Here is a 17,754-nt window from a genome sequence, read left to right as displayed (position 1 = left end):
CAAGAGTGACCCAAGGTCTCCTGAAGTCTCAGGCCTTACAATCTACCTAGCCTGAGGGCTAATCCTGAGTCTGGATCCTGGGTGAGTATGAAACACAATTAGCTATAGCCTGGTCTGCAGGAATCAGCAATCTGTCTCTGGCTGCTGGGGCTGGGCTCTATCTCTGCAGGAATGAGGAAAGGATTCAGGTTCTCAGGATGAGGTAAAATCCTGATTCCACCTGTCTGGCACTATGAGCCAGCACCTCATCCATCATGCATGGCAATGCAAAAGGACACACAAGGTCCCTCCCTACCCTGGGTTAGGTTAGAAAGATGCACAGTCTGATACAGAATACCAGGGACACAGCAAAGCCAGGGCTGTGGCCCAAGCCTAGGAGAGGCCCCGCTGCACACCATCTCAGGGCTACCAGGAAGCAGCTCTAGGAACAGCCAGGGGACTGATTCTTTCACTGCCGTCCAGAGATGGCTGTACTGCTACATCAACAAGCAAAACTACTATATTTGGCTGAGTGGGCAAAAAGCTCAGGATCAGGAAGGGACCAAAGCCGAGATTAGGAAGCACCCTTCCTTCCTTCAATCCCCTGCCTAAGAAGGCTTCCACCTGGAATCCCTGCCAAGGGCTTCAGAGATACCAGAGTCACCAAAGCCTACCCCAGGGCCTTCCTTGATGCCCTGGACTTTGGAGACTAGGGGCTATCCTGCTGTCTGTATTGGGTTGAATGATGGCTCACTAGAAGGGCAGAAATGGGCTCTAGGATGAGTCACCAAGAAAACTCCTCTGCCCTCCCCTAAGCAGACACTGGCTGTCCCAACCCTATTCTCTCTCAATCCTGAACTCACCATGGCTATCCTGCCTTCTGGTTTAGAAGTGATATGAGGCCCCATCTATAGCTCTTCTGGGACCCAGAGGAGGGAAAAGCAACTAACACTTGCTACTCATGGGATGCCGGGAACTGGACCACACCCTCATATAGTTCTTATCATACTGAGAGACTAGGAACTACGCTATCCCTGATCTCAGATGACGTGAGGAAAGCTAGTAGCCAGGCTTCACAGCCAGTTGCAGGAAGGCTTTCCCTGGGGCCAGGGCTCACCCTGGTATGTTTACTTGTTGAGGATTATGCATGAGGATCCAGAGGAACTGCCTTCCACAAGGCACACCTGCCACCACCCAGAGACTTGAGGTCATTCTCTGTTCCCCATGCAGGCCTCCTGCTCTTAGGGACGGGAAAGGGGAAGGCACGGAGGGTTGGGTTAAGGAGAATGCATCTGACTCTTTTCACTAAGATGGACTTCCACCTTCCCCTCACAATTCTCTACCCTACTCCTGCTCCAGGAAGTTCAGGCAACATGGAACACGACGTGGCTACTCATGCTGATCCCTCTTGCCTCTGTGCCAACTCTTCTCTGCCACCTTTTCTCTCTCACATACACCAAGGTCATTCTTGTACCAAAGCCTTGGCACATACGGTTAGCTCTTTTCCAAATGCCCAGTTTTCAGGCCACCACCATCTGAAACAGCCAACACTCAGAGTCCCTCTAATTCTTCCTCCAGAATTATGACCTCCAGGGTCTGGGTCACTTCCTGCAGCGAAAATGTCTGAACTGCTGATTTGCTTCAGACACACGTCCACTGTCCAGGAATGTCACTCAGGTGCAGCATCCTCATCTTGCAGGCTGTCCCTTATCCTATTATCTGGCACCAGGGGAAATTCAGCTATGGATGGAATGAAGGTGAACAGCGCATATCTGTGGCATGTAATCATTCCTACAGGCCGTCTCAACCTTGCCCAATTCTATTTCATGGTCCTGTTCAGATGGCTTTTACAAGAAACTCTTCAGGGATCACTCTGGATCTCTGCAGAGCTGAGAAACTCAGTAGAGGCTGTTCTGCCTGCTGCTGACCTGGCAAAGGAATCAAGGTCCACGGCTATGGGGGTATTGCTAGGAGGCCCCTTGTGAGTCTCAACTAACAAGGAGGATAACACATGTGAGCAGAGGAGGGCAGAGCTATCCTGTGTCACAAATCATCACCCCAGGGATGAGAGGTCATGATTGGGAGGTATCTGCTGAGGGAGAAGATCCACCCTGAGGGCACCCCACCATGTCCTCAGGAAGATGAGAGGGCATAAGCCTAGACCTCTGTTCCTTTAAGGACTGAGGTCCTTGGAAAACAAATGGAACAAAGTGGCTAGCAGATATGGGTGAGAAGGAGATAACACTTGTGGGCTGTGGGAAGGGATCCTGGTGTCAGCCCATGGCTGAGGGGACTGCCTGGGAGACATGGAGCTTACCCAAAGCACAAGGCCCAGAGCTATGGAATGCCAGCCAGATGTTCTGTTTGTCTTTACACATCCATGAAGCTCAGAGAGCTCCTGAAACCTGGCACTGCTCAGAGACACAGTCAAACAGTGGGCATTCATTCCCTTACCATCCTCTTCTCTGCTGAGCAACTGCACCGTGAGGATCTGCTCTGCTCACAGCCAACCCCAAAAGTGGGCCAGGCCACCTGACCTTGGGTTTGAGGCCTGAGGAAAAGCTACAGCATTCAACGAAGACTTTCTCTAGAGATTGTGGAGTCACAGTCTCTAGGTAGGATAATAAGTAACCCCCCTCCCTCAGGTCTTTCTTGGGACCTAAGAACCTCCACAGCCACCTTGGCAACCTGTGGTCTAGTGGTGCTGGGCCATGACACTCAGGTGTCTAACATAGGCCAGATCCTAGCAGTGAGGGATATGGAGACCTACAAAGGCAACATTTGAAGAGGATACTATAAGTCCCCAGAAAGGATGCTAATACTGTAAGTCCCCAGAAAGGATGCCAGTGCCCCTGGCCATCAGTGTAAATCCCTTCCCATGTTTCAGCAGAGCTGGGCTGGAAAAGGCTCTAGAAGAAGTGAAAGCAGGGTTCCCCTCATCCTCAGATGGGCACCCTAGCTGGTATCTGGAATCCATCACTAAGAGCATCTGGCAACTGAGGCCTTGTGTCACTTGGGAGGTCATGCACGGTGGGAAGCGACTCCTGCCACCTACCTGCTTATCTTGCAGATCTGAAGAGAGCTCATAGCTCTCAGACAGTGACCGAGAGCGCTTGATGGCCTCCTCCTCAGCCTGCTTGCGCAGGACGGAGGTCGAGTGCTGAAGCCGGGGCCTCCGTGTGCGCTGTTGTGGTCCTGGCCCTGCGTATAGCCCATAGGCACCCACTGACGTGTGCTCGTAGTGGTCTGGGCTCAGGCTGGAACCAGGTACCAAGGGACCCTGGTGGTAGGCTGAGGGGCTGTCCAGCGATGTGCCAGTCTCACTACTGGGGGCCTCACCTTCAACACTGCAGAGGAGAGAGAAGAGAGACACATGCTAAACAGAAAAGCAGAACTTGGTGAGTAGGAAAAGGAAGAGTGCTCCCAGGTAGCCAGGGACTCTGCAGAGCCCTCTGCTCTGCATCTTCCCGGAGCTTCTGAACAACTTCAATATTCTAACATCTGGTATACTGTACTGATGGGGCCGGCTTCCCAACTAAGTATCAGCCCTCCAATGACAGAGGTTTTGACCAACTGTGGAGCTAATGGTGCCTAGCACTTAGAACAGAGCCTGGTCTGTGCTAAGTACTCTTTGTGTTTTCAAAAAATAAGATCACTACCTCTCCTGCCACTTGAATTAAATGTTGGATTGGTTTTGTTCCCCTATATCCCCATGACTATATTAGGAGCCAGGATCTTTTAAAATTATTTTTCTTTATTTTATATGTATAAGTGTTTTGTCTGCATGAACGTATGTGTCTGTGCTTGCAGAGGTCAGAAGAATGTCTATCTCCTGGAACTGGAGTTACAGATGGTTGTGAGATACCATGTCAGTGCTGGGAACTGAACCCAGGTCCTCCGCAAAAGCAAGAATTTTTAACAGCTAAGCTGTCTCTAGCTCCCTGTAGATAGGATCATTAAAATGAAAGGCATTAGGGTAGATCCTAGTATAACTGAACTGGTATCCTTCTAAGAAGGAGAATGTATGGTAGAAGATGGTATGAACACTCGAGGAGCAGGCGGCACACCAAGGAGAGAGGCTCAGGAGAAGACAGCCAGGTCACACCTCCATTGCAGACTGGCAGCCTCCAGAGCCTGCAGATACTGAAGGCCTGTGGCTGAGGTCCACCTCTGGCATTTGTCATGGCAGACTCAGAAGCAAACCCGATGTTACTCAAATGTTTTACATTTTAACTTTCCCTGTGAAGAGGAAGCGCGGTGACAAGTATGAGGCCCGTGTAAACACTGTCCCAGGTACCAAAGGCTGGAAGCGGGTCCCCTTCCATCTCACTGCCTTTTGCTCCAGAGTACCTTCATGCCAAGCAGGAGCAAGGCCAACTAGTGGGGACAGAGGGACTGGCTGCTGACTCATCCCAGCCCTGGGCCTGGAACATTCTATTCTGTACAGATACTCGTTCCCTCTGCAGTTGCTTTTCAGGGAGGGATGGGGAAAAAAAGGAGACACTGATTTGAAGAGTTTCTAATACAAGTTCTCATCCTTTGCCAGGCTCCCTGTCCCTGTGAGACCAGACACCCGGGCGCTGGCAGAAACTTAAAAGGCCTGTGATCCCTGGGGCAGGGTGGAGGGTCTCCAGAATGGGCACAGAGAAAAAAGAACAAGGGACCCACCCAGACTGCAGTCCTTTCCAAAATGTCCCCTCTTCAGACCAATGAGGAATGTCCTACACTAAGCAGCCTGGCAGACAGGCTGCCCTGCTCAGTTCTGCTAGAGTCCTGTTGTTTGTTCTCCAGGGGGTCTCCACGTTGGGGCCTATGGAAGGGAGCCTGAAGCAGGGAGGGCCAACGCTGCCTGCCCTTGGACTCTGACCACTCTACACAAGGGACAGAAGCAAACCTCAGCACCTGCCTCTGGCCTATGGCTTAGCAGCTGCCTCTGGCCTTCAGGGACAGGCAATGGAACCTCCCAACATGCCCCAGTGGCTAAGGAATGACAGTCATTCTTTGAGAAGGGCCTACCTGGAGGAGGAATTGGGAGATACATGCTTTGGCTGGCTCTATCTATAGTTTTCCTTTTGGTAATATTAGTAACTTAGTCCAAGAAACACCACCCTTCAAGGTTCTCTGGGTACCACAGAGTCACCTGACCCACTATTGCCCCTGGACCCCCACTAGTGTCCTTTGGACCCAGTGTTTGCTGAAACTTGAACAGCACACTTTTCATTAAATGCTCAGAACTTCAACCAACCATCATGAAAAAGAAGAAATAAGTACCATTAGAATTAGGCCACCCAGCCAGAATACAGAACAGCAGCCTCCACTAGGAAAGCCCACCCAGGCTCTCTGGAATCAAAGCTGGGTCCCACTTCACTCAGGTGGGTCAGCACACACAGAAACGCATGCCCCTCAACTGAATGCATGTTCTGGTCAAGGGTCTGGCTCTGTGTACAATGAGCTGGAGGAAATATAGCCTGTGCCTTTTTAGGGGATTTCAAACAGGCTGAGCCCTGAATCAGAAGGTGGAAAAGACAGCAGTCACCTCCATCCCTGGAGCAGAGCCTGAAGCTCCTCGGTGGTCGCCAGGCTGTGCTAGAAAGAACCACAGGGAGTTCAGGCAGAGAAGAATGGACTAGGCCTGCCTCATGGTGCTGTCCCTGACCCTCAAAGTCCAGGCTGGAGGAGCAGTGGCTAGAAGGATTTAGTCTTTTCTTGTCTGGCCTGAGAACAGCTTCAAGGGCAGGGCATTCATTGCTGCTGGCCATGGGGAAAGAGCAAGGCCTAGGCTGCCTGCAAGCCTGGGAGATCCAGCCTACACAGTAGGTCTCAGCTTAGGGCAGGGGCACTAAGGACAAAGATTTATCCCAGCTGGCTTTGCCTCCATGGATGAAACATCACAGTGGTGTCTGCCCCGGGGAGGGTAACTTTGGGATGGGACTAGGGATGAAGGAGTGCACTGGAGCTGTGTTACTGCTCTGGGCAGTTCTGGGCAATAGGTTTCCAGAATATGCTGGGAGAGAAGGCCAGGTCTCTCCAGGGCTTCCCCTATGAGAAGGGGGAGGGGCAAGGCCAACACAGCCTCACACGGTTGGGGTCACCTGTCAAGTCTCTACAGGTGGAGCTGTGTGGTCGGACAGGCTTTCTACAGTCCAGAAAAACACCCAGGACCAGAGAGATAACGCAGCAGGTAAAGGTGCTTGCTACCAAAGCTGACAGCCTGAGTCTGATCCCCAGGACCCATATGGTAGAAGGAGAACCTACTTTCTCCTCTGATCACCATACACATGCTGTGGTACACACACACACACACACACATCCAAAGCCACACAGTGTCAGACACCAACAGTCCTTTATTGGAATGTTTTTGATTCAAAAAGGGCAAAGACAACTCTTCTAAGCAGAAAGGCCCATGCTGCCAAGACAGTGAGCAAAGACACTCTCGGGCCCATTGCTAGGGCAGGCATGAGCAGGGTTGTACCATTCTACTCTGATGGACACCTGGACATCCGGGGAGAGACCCAGGATGACTTTTCTCTGTGGCATCCCCCTAGAGCTTCTTTATGAGATTGATTACACTCCACCATGTGTTCTTTGGAGGGAGGTGCAAGAACTGCCCCTTACTACAAAATAGCCACAGAGACTCACAGTGTCCAGAAATAAAGAAGTTTGCACTCAGATTCTTCTACTGTGTAGTGTGTTTGTGGGAGAGCCAATACACCAACTTAACAATATTTCCACTTAGGATAAATATCCCAGGACGTCCACACTATAAATGGAGGAGTATTCTATATGTTAGTCTCCATCCAGGACTCTGGGGTGACAACAGCTACACCCAGGCCCTACATCCTGACCTGGTACCTCCTCCAGCCTCCTGAGCCCTGGTTCTGTGTTTCACCTTCCCTCCATCCCAGGTGTAGCTCTCTGGGGGAAATTTCTCCCTAAGTGCAGGTCTGTCAGACAGGACTGAACACCACAGAGTACGTACATCTTCAATGATACCCTTAACCTACCATATGTCTCTTCCAGACTCCTAGACTATAGGCAGATCAAGGAATGGACGAGACATACATTCCACATCCAACAGTTCCTAACTATTCAATTTCTAGAATGTTCTATGGTAGTTAGGTGGTTGCTGCCTGTTACAAGTCTCAGATCTTCCTGGTTCAACAATTCTTCTTCTAGGCATATGCTAAGCCAAGAAGACCAACACACAAAGAGATAAATACAAGGACTTTCACAGTGCTGTGGTCTCTAAGCATGCAAGATTAGAAATAACTCTAGATGCCCACCTAAAAGGTACTGACTGCAATTATTTTCATGTCCACACAAGGGAAGCAACGTCAAGATGCAGAAGATCTGACCTGACAGCTGTGAATGGGAAGAGACCTAGAGATGTTTCGGTGACTATAAGATTGATGTGAGCTGATGCCGTCACACAGCTGAGGAGGCCAGGCAGTGCTGTGCTCCACAGAAAGCCAGGAGCAAAAATAGCCCTAGTGCAGCTGTCAGATCACAGCAGAGGCCTCTGCATCCTGGAGCTAGGCTAGAGGTGGCAGACCTTTTCATCTTCCCCTCACCAACCCCTGCAGACATTGCTAATCTATCACTGACTCCATCCTGCTGATCTTGGGTGGAGCCTCAGTTGGGTTCCACATAGATTCACTACATCTGATCCTAGCTGGCATAAGAGACAGACCCTGTGGGTCAGACCCAAATTACTGCAATCTGGGTCAGCTGAGCAAGCTAGGCCAGAAGCAGCCCCTCTCAGGGTATATGATCCCATGCCTCAGTCCTAAAGGATGATAAATTGAGACTGGAATAGATTTCCCCAGGGGAGGAGGAAGGGGTGGGAAATGGGTTATTCCCAGGAGTGAGAAATAAATACTATTTGCCTGACCGGAAGTCTCCCTAGCCCCATGGGCCTAGTGTCAGTCTGTAGCCCTTACTTACATTTCAGTGTCTCCGAGGTCCATGCTCTCATCTGATTTCAATCCCCACTTTTTTTGGAGGCCCCTGCCACTGCCCACCTGTACAGTAACTGGGACATGAACATGTGTGGTCCTTCAGCAGATGGAGGCTGAGTTCCCCATGTTCAATAAGGGGTCCTGGTGGTTGGGCAGGCCTGGTGGTACCCATGGACAGGTGCATGCTCTGCCCCCAAGCTCCCTTCCTACCTGGGGACGACTTCAGGCTGACTCAGAAGGCAGCTTCCCAACCTCTCCAGTCTCAAGCCTCACAAGAGATGGTCTGGTTTTTGTTTTTTCCCCAGACCAAGTGAGGCAGATATCACTCAAGAATCCTCAGAGTCACTGTTGACCTAGTGCACCAGGCACAGGGAGTCTCTGCTCGCACACTGCTTGCCAGTTGTATGACATGAGCAGGGATCCTGGAGTCTTGCTTCCCATTCCAGTACACGGAGAATAGAGTGGCTGTCAGCACAGCAGAGTTGACACCATGCCATCCTGCACAGCTCAGGCTCCACTCATGAAATAAACACACTTTCTAAAGGCTGGTCACTCTGACAGGAGGTGGGAGGGGCCCAGTTGCCCAGGTCAGCCTCATGACTGGGACCTCTGAGGCCCTGCCTATGGGTCAGAGACAAAGTCTGCATCTCTGGACTAAAAAGCTCCAGGGGAGGGGAGACAAGGGATTCTGATCAGGCCCTAGGGGCCAACTAAGATGCCACATCCTGCTCTGGCCTTGGCTGTTGTTCTAGCTGTATGTGAGTCAGGGTGGGGGTAGAGGCTTTGCCTTTCTGCCTTGGATGTCTCTAATTATAGCCTGTGAAGTCATGAATGACTTTTCTTAAGAAAAACGTTGGACAGAAGAGGCTTCAGGCGGCTGTGAAGGCATGGCAGAAGAAGGGACCTGTTGTTTACCAACAGTGTCCATGATGGTGGTGGCAGAGAAAGCGAAGGTCTAATATACCTAACAATATTCTACATGTCACATGTAACTCAGTCCGGCTGGCTTGAGCCTAGCACTGACCCATTTGCACTTGGTATTTCTTTCTTAGAGCGAGCGAGGGTTATATGCAGTCTTACCTGAGATGCAACAACACAGGTCCTACCCATCCCCACCCCTGACACCGTCAATTATCTAAAAAGGACTCAGAAAACGTAACCCAAAAACAATGCTGTGAAAAGATCCAGTATACTAGAATGTCTGGGGAACGAGGAGACTGCATCTTGTGGGGGGAACACCCTCTTCAGCATAGGCTGGGACTGGGCTAGAGGATCCAAGCTATCTGAGAGCCCCAGCTCTGGTTAAACATCCACATTTAAGTGTCTTAGGATAGATTCTAGGCAGCTTGCACCTGCCAGAGGCAAAAGTCTCCTGACATGTGCATGCCTCTTGTCGTCTCCCTAGACAGGGTTTCTGATTTCCAGAAAGGGAGGCTGAAGTACGTCAGGCCAGACATCCTCAGGCTTTTGTATGGCCGCTAGCTGCTTGGGGGGCATTAACTGAGGATGATCACCCAAAGAGGTTGGTGACAATCCTGGTCTTTTACTGGGCTGGGATCCCATGTGCTCTATCATAGCCTCAGATTAGCTGGGTGGGGTTGTTAACACAGACCAACACAAGGCCTGGGAAGTAAGTGAAGAGACTGTGTCCTCTAAGCTTAGGTAGGGCTGCCATAGCTCAAGAGGGGAGACTATCACCTTAGGTCTCTATAGGGCAGTCCTGGGGCCAAGGGGACAGATTTTATGGGACAAGTGGCAGGAGCAGAAGGGAGGTAGTGACTTGGAGAGGTTGCTCACAGTGTTGGGAACATTAATGAGTCTCCTGAATGGCTCTTGTCCAGCTCACTGCCTGGGTAGCCCAGAGGCAGCTCAGGCAAACCATCAGGACACACTGTTCGTCATGCAGCAGAGGCTTAAGCTGAGTCAGGACTTTAGTTATGACAGTCCTTTAGGCCTTACACTCTGGAATGTTCCCTGGCTGATGTGGCCCCAGGAGCCGAGTGCAAAAACATAAAGGGATAGGTTAAGAGAAAAGTAAGTGGTGGGGGAGGCCACTTCTTGGCAGGCCCTCTACCCCATTAGTAAATGGTTCCTGGAGAGGATTGTACACTGCTGGTGATGGACTTGCAGGGAGTCCATAGGAAGGTGGGTGGAGACCGCTAAGCCTGACCCAGCAGAGCTGGGATGAGTGTGGTTTGGGAGAGAGATCATGCATGGAGGTTGGAGAACAGGAGGGGAGGGTATTGACACGTCCAGGGGGATCTGGGCAGGGAACCAAGGGAACAGAGAGCCCATGAGATTAGAGTGTGAGCCCTGTGCTCAAAGCCCTGCAGGTTAACAGGACTGGAATGTGGGAGGCTGTGGTGATGGTGGGAGTCATTGAAAACACAAGAGGAAAATGAAGATTTAGGGTTCAAGTCTTCAGGGGGCACATGGGTCCTTACAGCCACTCAACCAACATCTCATCTCCAAATGAAAGTTGATGGCATGCACCTCTAACAGTGCAGAAACTTCCCCTACAGGGCTGGATGGAGGTGGTGTGGGATATCAGGTAGGTTTCTCCTTTTATCCTGTTCTCACGTTTACATTAATGAGGATACAGATAATCAGAGGACTCAACAGCCTGTGGCCTAGGGTTGCAGGAACACTCAGAAGCTGCAGTTGGGGGGCGGGCACATGCTGGACGGCAGTTTATCCTTTTGGCTACTGTCTCACACACCTTTTCTCCTGCCCATCCCATTGGTCAGCTTTGACCACTTGGCTGGCCTCCCAGCTCCTGACCAGTGGACACTGCCCTTACTCCTTGGCCTTATCACACAATCTCTCCCGTAGGCCCATCAGAGCCTCGTTACCTGCCCCCTCCCTGAAACACCATTGATCTAATGAAAGCATAGCTCCAGTCATATCTCATTTCAGCTCCCAATCCAGAGAAATCAGTTATCACTATGACCCAGAAAGCTCACAAGACCCACTCATGCCTCCTGCCCCTCTCCACTGTACCCAAAGGGCCACCAGGCTCAGTTTAATCCCACTAGTCTCCAGAATATTTGTTTACGGTCCAGCTCCCACCCCAGGACCTTTTTATATTTGCATAGCAGCCACAGGCCCTTGTGGGATAATGAGGAGGAATGGGAGCTGGAGGTATCTGTGGAAGATTAGCTAAGAAAGACAACGAAAAACTGAGTGGGAGTCAAGGGTGCTGGACTTCAGGCATGGTAGAGGTTCTGATGATGGTGCAGGTGCGGAGTTCTAGAAGGAGCTGCCAGAAGCAGGGCTCTGGGTAGGGCTGGGCTCTCTGAGGCTAACCAGCTGCCTACCTCTCCATATCCCAACAGGTTGAACTCTGCCCTGAGCAGTTCAGGATCACTCTGGCCCATGCCTACTATAGAGAGTACAAGACTCATGGCTTGAGATACCTTGGGGCTTACTCTAGCACAACCCAACCATCACCTTCATGGGGATGCTGATCTGGATCCGGACTCACAGCCCAGCTGACTTGTTACTGTTCCCAGCTAGATAGATACACTGCAGTCCCACTCCAGCCTACAGCCTGTGGCATTCTCTGACTGCCCGCACTCAGACTGCCAGAAGCCACCTTTATATATGTAGAAAAATATGGGTCTCCAAACAATGGGCTTTTCAGAGCAGTAGCTATTTTTAGAGCTCTGCTTACTGAACTAACACTCAGCATTTCCCCAACTTGTCAGCTGCTGCCCAGAGCCAGGCAGGCGACAGGAGGAGCAGAGGTCAGGAGCTGGGGGCTTCTTGAGCCATTTGGGGGCCATTCGGGTATGCAGAGACAGATGTCAGTTTGGGGCTGCCACAGGCTAATGGGAGGCATGGCTAACAGCCTGTCCATGTGCCCCGCCCAGCACAGCATGGCACCTGCCCTCCTGACAATTGTTCTTTTATCCAGTATGTTCTAGGTTGGAGTTGTACACCCAGGATTGAACACTAGCTTTTTCTGAGTCTCCATTCCCCTTCCTCACACGTGGCTACACTGCCCTTCTGTGACAACACAGAGGAGTTGGTGAGAGTGTCTGGGAGCCCAGAGGGCAGGCTGAGCAGGAACTGTTTCCTCAGTGTCCTGGGCAGCTGACCTTACACAAGCTTGTTCATCAGTTCATCGACACGGGGAAGGAAGAAAGGGCTCCATGTCTCTTGACCCAGACCCTGCAGCCAGGCCCGCACAGTGTCCTGTCAACAACATGTTCTAGAAGGCCAGTCATTCTTCCAGCTTCCAAGCCAGCCCTCTCTCCCACTGTAGGCAGAAGTGGGTGCATGGGGTGGGGGGCAGAATAGACTGCCCCCTGGCTCTGTTAGAGTGGCCTGCTCCCAAAGAACTCTGAGGATCAACCTAGGCTTTGAGCCAGCCTTAGACATCGAAACCAAACAGTCTTGTCCATCTACAAACTCAGAGGCTCCCATCAAAAGGAACACAAGGGTCCTAGCTATGCAAAAATAGTCCTTAGACCAGGGCCTGGCACCCATGTGAACAGTACAGGTGTCTCAGGAACCTAGCCCTGAGCACTTCCTCAGCAGCATGCAGGAGTGAGGGAAGGCAAGGGAATAGACACCTACAATTACCACTGTGTGGATCTCCCTATGGAGACATCAGCTTAGAGGGCAGAGGCATCCATTTGCTCACAAACTGACTCCAATACCCAAGCAGGAATGGGCACAACAGATGAAATGGGTGAATGATGCTGACAGTGAAGGACTTGAGTAAGCAGGACAAGCTCTTCTAATCCAGAGCCCAGTGAATAGGCAGGTCCAAAGCCACAATGAGGCCAAAAAAGATAAGGACATGGTCTGGTGTATCCCCCATCCCCCGCCTCTCATGAGGTCACACACAGACTAGGAAGCTACATTGTGGAAATGCCACAGACTCCACATATGCAAAACCCATCGCATCATAGCATATAGTTCCTGAGCCTCGAGTCTCCAAGTATGGACGACAATGCAGACACACCCTCTAGGACATGCTGGACTCAGCTTCAAGGCAGCTGAATCTGTCCTGGACCACTTCTAACAAACTCAGGATGCCTCTAGGAGCCATGTCCTAGCAGGCCAGACAAGCGCAGTAGAAGCAGAGTTCCTGACACAGGCTGGCAACACACACCCTCACTTGGGAAAAGAGCCAGCTGGCAAAGGGGACAGAAGACTCTGCAATCAAGTCTAGCCAGGCCTCAGTCTGGCAAGGTATCATCCTTATAGTCACCACTATCATTCTCCAGAAGCCCCATCATGCCTGAGGATGCTATCCCACATCCCAGGAGCAAAACACCAAACAGGGCACAGGCCTAAACTCAGAGGAAAGCTTATACTAATGGCCCCTGTGGCCAAACCTAGAGGGGGCAGCCTTTCCAGAGACTCCAGACCAAGGCTAGGGTAAGGAAGGCCCATCTACCTGGCTGGAGGCTAGGCAGTCTCTGCTCATAGGAAGCCTCTGAGGGCATAGGGGTCTCCATAAATTATTCCAACACAGACTGGCAACATGCTATGTGGTACTCACAATGTTTTGCCCTAAAAATTGGAATAAACTAGGCATGATGCTACATGCCCGTATCTCAGCACTTGGGAGTCTGAAGCAGGAGGATCACAAGTTTGAGGCCAGCCTGAGCTACAACAGTGAGCTCTTATCGCAAAACAAACAAACAATGGATGAGCTAGGGAATAAACAAAGAAAAATAAAGAGTAAGTCGGCACCATTTTAACATCTAGCGATCGGATACAAAACTTCTGACTTCTGAGAAGAGACAACAGCTAAGAACCCTGCCACCCTGGGCCTATGACCCAGGAGTGGAAGCCACAGCCAGCTCTAGATTGCTTGTACTATACTTTGCCACGTGCCCCAGTGATCTCATTGTGACCTGCCCACACCTAGCCTTCTACTCTTTTCACACTCCCTTCCTGTCTGTGGAGATCTGTGTAAAGCTGAAATTCAAGGCCCACTTGTCATTCCCAAGGAGCCCAATTTAGAAGGCATAGTCCCCAGGGCAGGGCTCAAAAACATCAGAGCCCTGCAGTGACGGTGAGACGCTCTATGGGTCCTCGAAGCGTGAATTTTATCAGACTCCACAAAGGCCGCCTCATTACATGGATCACAGCCCTACGTAGGCACCTCATGGTAGGTCACGACAGCCACCAAGCCTCTGTACTAGGCAGTCTTGTGTCTGAGACTCAAGGAATCAGGACACAATTTAAGAAGTCATCAGATGGCAGCATTTATTTCAAACTGACAGGGTGGCCTGCCCTGCCCACTGAGAAAGTCAGCCCGTGTTTGGGATGACATCTCAAGGCTCCAGAGGTACCCAGAGCTGAGCAGGTGAAGTGCTACATGACCTGAGCCAACTGACCACACCTCTTGGGGCTCACACTGGCTAGTGCCCTTGAGCACTGACCAATGAGAACATGTGGTCAAGCAAAGACAAGCCTTGCCAACAATAGCTTCCACAGTGGCTGTCCTGCCTTGTGTCACTGACTAGAGAAGGGCTCCACCCCAGGGTTCTGTTCCACTTGTCCAGCACAGACAGGGGACAGGAAGAATGCTCTCATGCTACCACCCAGCTGGGCCCTTGATGGCTCTGGAGCCAGACCCATCTTCGAGATTTGGGACAGCTCTTCACTCAAAGTCACTACTCCCCGCTGGGTCCAGGAGCAAAGTTCCCCACAGTTGCCACCATGTTCTTATCGAGCCTCCCCCTTCCTCCTCTCCTTTTGCTTTCATGGTCTACTCCCTGCAGCTCGCCCTCAGCTGGGCGTCTCTTGTTGGTTTTGAATGCACAAAGATGACCAGAAGCTTCCGACCCCAGAGCTTGCTCGGAAAGATTTTTCAGAATACACATACACACACAGAGCCAAAAATCTTCCCGGCTGAGCCAAATTAAATACAGAGTCCTCTAGTTATTTCCATACGTGCAAAATGGACTTAAATAAAGCAGCTCTCTGTGGCAGGCTCCAGCAGACAGGGCCAGGCTGGGCCCCAGGGACTCCCCGGGAGGGCTGAGAAGGGGGAGGCACAGGCTGGGGGGCCAGCCCTGGAGAGTATGAGCTGTGCCAGGGAGAAAGAGGCCTGTGTAGCAGGCAGCTTCTCGGCTCATCCTGCCACCAGGGGTGCAGCTCCCAGAGGCCTCGAGTACATGGCAGAAAGCACAGCAAACGGCTCCTGCCCCTCCTGACACGGGCAGCCCACCAAGGGATCACATATCACAGCTGAAGGCCCAGAATTGCTACCCACTGACCACCCAGCACTTACAATGAGGAGCACCTGGATACTGCAATTGACAAACTTCTGGAGATGCGCCAGATTGTCTTCCTTCCCATTTTGTGGAGGAAAAAAAAATCAAGGCACAGAGAGGTGAAAACTTAACCAATGCCACAGGCCTCAGAGAAGAAGGGGGGGGCTATGCCAACTGGGGTGTGGACCACCCCCTAAGACTGGGCTGCTCCTTTCCTGTGTCACCCAGGTCCCTCTGGGGCCAGCCCACCACTACTCACCCAGGGCACAGCAGCCAGCAGGATCTTACTGTTTTCAGTTTCCTGAGATCCTCATCTGCCCCATAAGCCCAGAAAGACAGAGAGCACCACCCGACTCCCCACATCACTGGCACATAAGGCGCTCTCCCAGTGACTGCATACCCCTCAGGAAGAGATTGTGGCCATAGGCCAGGGACTAGGCCTCTTTGGGGCTGCACTTCTTAGCTATAAAGTGGGAATACCAGGCAGGAGTAGTGGCACATGCCTTTAATCCCAGCACTTGGGAGGCAGTTAGTGGGGGGGGGGGTGGATTTTTGTGAATTCAAGGACAGCCTGGTCTACACAGTGAGTTCCAGGACAGCCAGAGCTATGTAGTAAGACCCCGTCTCCAAAACAAAACAAGGTAAGAATACCAACTGACCACACAGGGCCTTGCAGTGACACACCCACAATCCTCAACTGGGGCCTGCAGGCCAGGAGATGCCTTTGGGAGACTCATCCCTGGATTGCGCCCTGGCGAAAGGTGTGAGATGATGAGCCAGGAGGAGGCTCAGGGAGGGGAGCACCCTGTGGAATCAGCAGCATCCACACTTAGGGTGGGGATGAGAGTCTGACCTAAGTATGTTCCTTGCACCGAGACAGCCAGAGGCAATTTGGGCTTTTTCTGACCAAACCTGGTGGAGTCATGCCCCCTACCACCACCATGTACCAAGAACTGTAGTAGAAGCCAGGGTTAGTCGTTAGATGTTCATAATAACGACAGCAACTAACATCTAGAACACCTACTGTGTGTCAGTCTCATTACTGGGGATCTACTGTGTGATAGGCTTCAAACGTAGCACTGAAGGCTGGCCAGCTTCTAAGAGTGCAGGCCAAAGTGGTGTCAAGGAAGCCTTATTGGGCCAGACTCAGATAGGGAGGAGAGGAACAGAAACTGAGTCTAGGTCTTGGAATGTAGGCAATTACCAGACCCCTTGGAAGGGGTGTGGTATTAGCTGCTCAAGCTGTGGGGTAAGGTAGAACCAGAAGTCCTGGATAAAGAAGAAAGGGGCTGGGCAAAGGCTAGGGACCCTACTACTGAAAAGCATTGTGTCAAGGAACAACAGGCGAACCAAGAGGAGGGCGGCAAGAGCCTCAGCTGGACTCACAGCAGGCTACACCACTCAGCTGAGAACCAAAGTGAACAGACCTCATGGGAGAGGGCAAGAGCCCATTTCCTTGGCCTCACTCTCAGGGGGTCCTGGGGTGACAGAGAAACACATCTTATACACAACCAATGAGGGAGCCACAGGCACAGCCTCTTCCACACACAAGGCCTCCCACAAGGGTCAGCCATCAGTACATCACTGACTTGAAGTTGGCCCAAGCCCAGGGTTCTTGGAATGGAGACAGCATGGCCAGGGGCTGTGCAAGGCACCCACCCCAGGGAGAGTGTATCTTCAAGACCAGGATAAGGCTGTCCATGAGACAAGTCCCAGATAAAAAAAATCAGAGGAATTTGCTTTAAAATAGTAGATGACAATAAGATAAACTGCCTATGGAAATCATTTTTACTATTCTCTACTTCTGTAGGCATTTGGAATTTTCTATAACAATAGCTGGAGATATAGGTCAGCAGTTAAGAACACTTGCTACTCTTGCAGAGGAAATGGATTTGATCCCCAGCACCCACATAGAGGTTTACAAAACCAGTTCCAAGGAACCCAATGCCCTCTTCTGGCCCACTGGCGGTACCTCCCTGACACACACACATAGTACACACACACACACACACACACTCATATATGCAGGCAGACACTCATACACATAAAAATAAATCTTTTTTTAAAAGAAAAAAATTTCAATAGTAGAGGCTTAATGACTAATACTTGCTATTTACATCAAGGTTTATTGCCCTCTGGGACCATTTTGTCTCAAAACAGAACAAACTCCAAGTGCACACACTTAAGCCCTGACTGTACTGTCAGGACCACAAGGGCCCTGAGTTGGCTGGTGCAGCTGCAAAGCCTGCTTCCACCAGGACTCACATGTTGGACCCACTGGGAAATCACACCATGACCAAGTATGATGGTTGGGTCCAAGCATGTTAGCGGGAAGCACAGAATGGCTAGCAGGCACTGAACTCCCACTACCTGCCTGGCACTCATTCACTGTCCCTCCTGTCACAGTGGGTAGAGAGCTGACCCTATACTGTCTTGAAACCCACAGATAACTTCCTGTGGCTGGCAAATGAGTCCAAAGAGGCAAGACCACTGGACACCCAAGGCTCCTCCCTCCTCTCCAAAATGGCAGTGCACCCCAGCACCCATTCCATGGGGGTACTCAGGAGCCCCACACT

The 17,754-nt window shown here is 51.3% G+C and overlaps 1 protein-coding gene across 15 annotated transcripts in view; it reads right to left on the bottom strand.

The window, feature by feature from the left end:
- Window positions 1-17,754, bottom strand: part of Iqsec1 (IQ motif and Sec7 domain ArfGEF 1) — a 334,563-nt gene that overhangs the window by 30,471 nt on the left and 286,338 nt on the right. For all 15 annotated transcript variants that reach the window (XM_087907048.1, XM_087907047.1, XM_087907044.1 and 12 more), the window contains one exon: window positions 3,035-3,326. In XM_087907048.1, the coding sequence (XP_087763174.1) occupies window positions 3,035-3,326 (292 nt within the window). The remainder of the gene's footprint in view (window positions 1-3,034; window positions 3,327-17,754) is intronic.

The sequence above is a fragment of the Myodes glareolus genome, chromosome 6 (assembly GCF_982192425.1).
Source record: "Myodes glareolus chromosome 6, mMyoGla1.1, whole genome shotgun sequence".
Classification (NCBI taxonomy): Eukaryota; Metazoa; Chordata; class Mammalia; order Rodentia; family Cricetidae; genus Myodes; species Myodes glareolus.
This window is presented reverse-complemented; position numbering and strand designations above follow the sequence as displayed.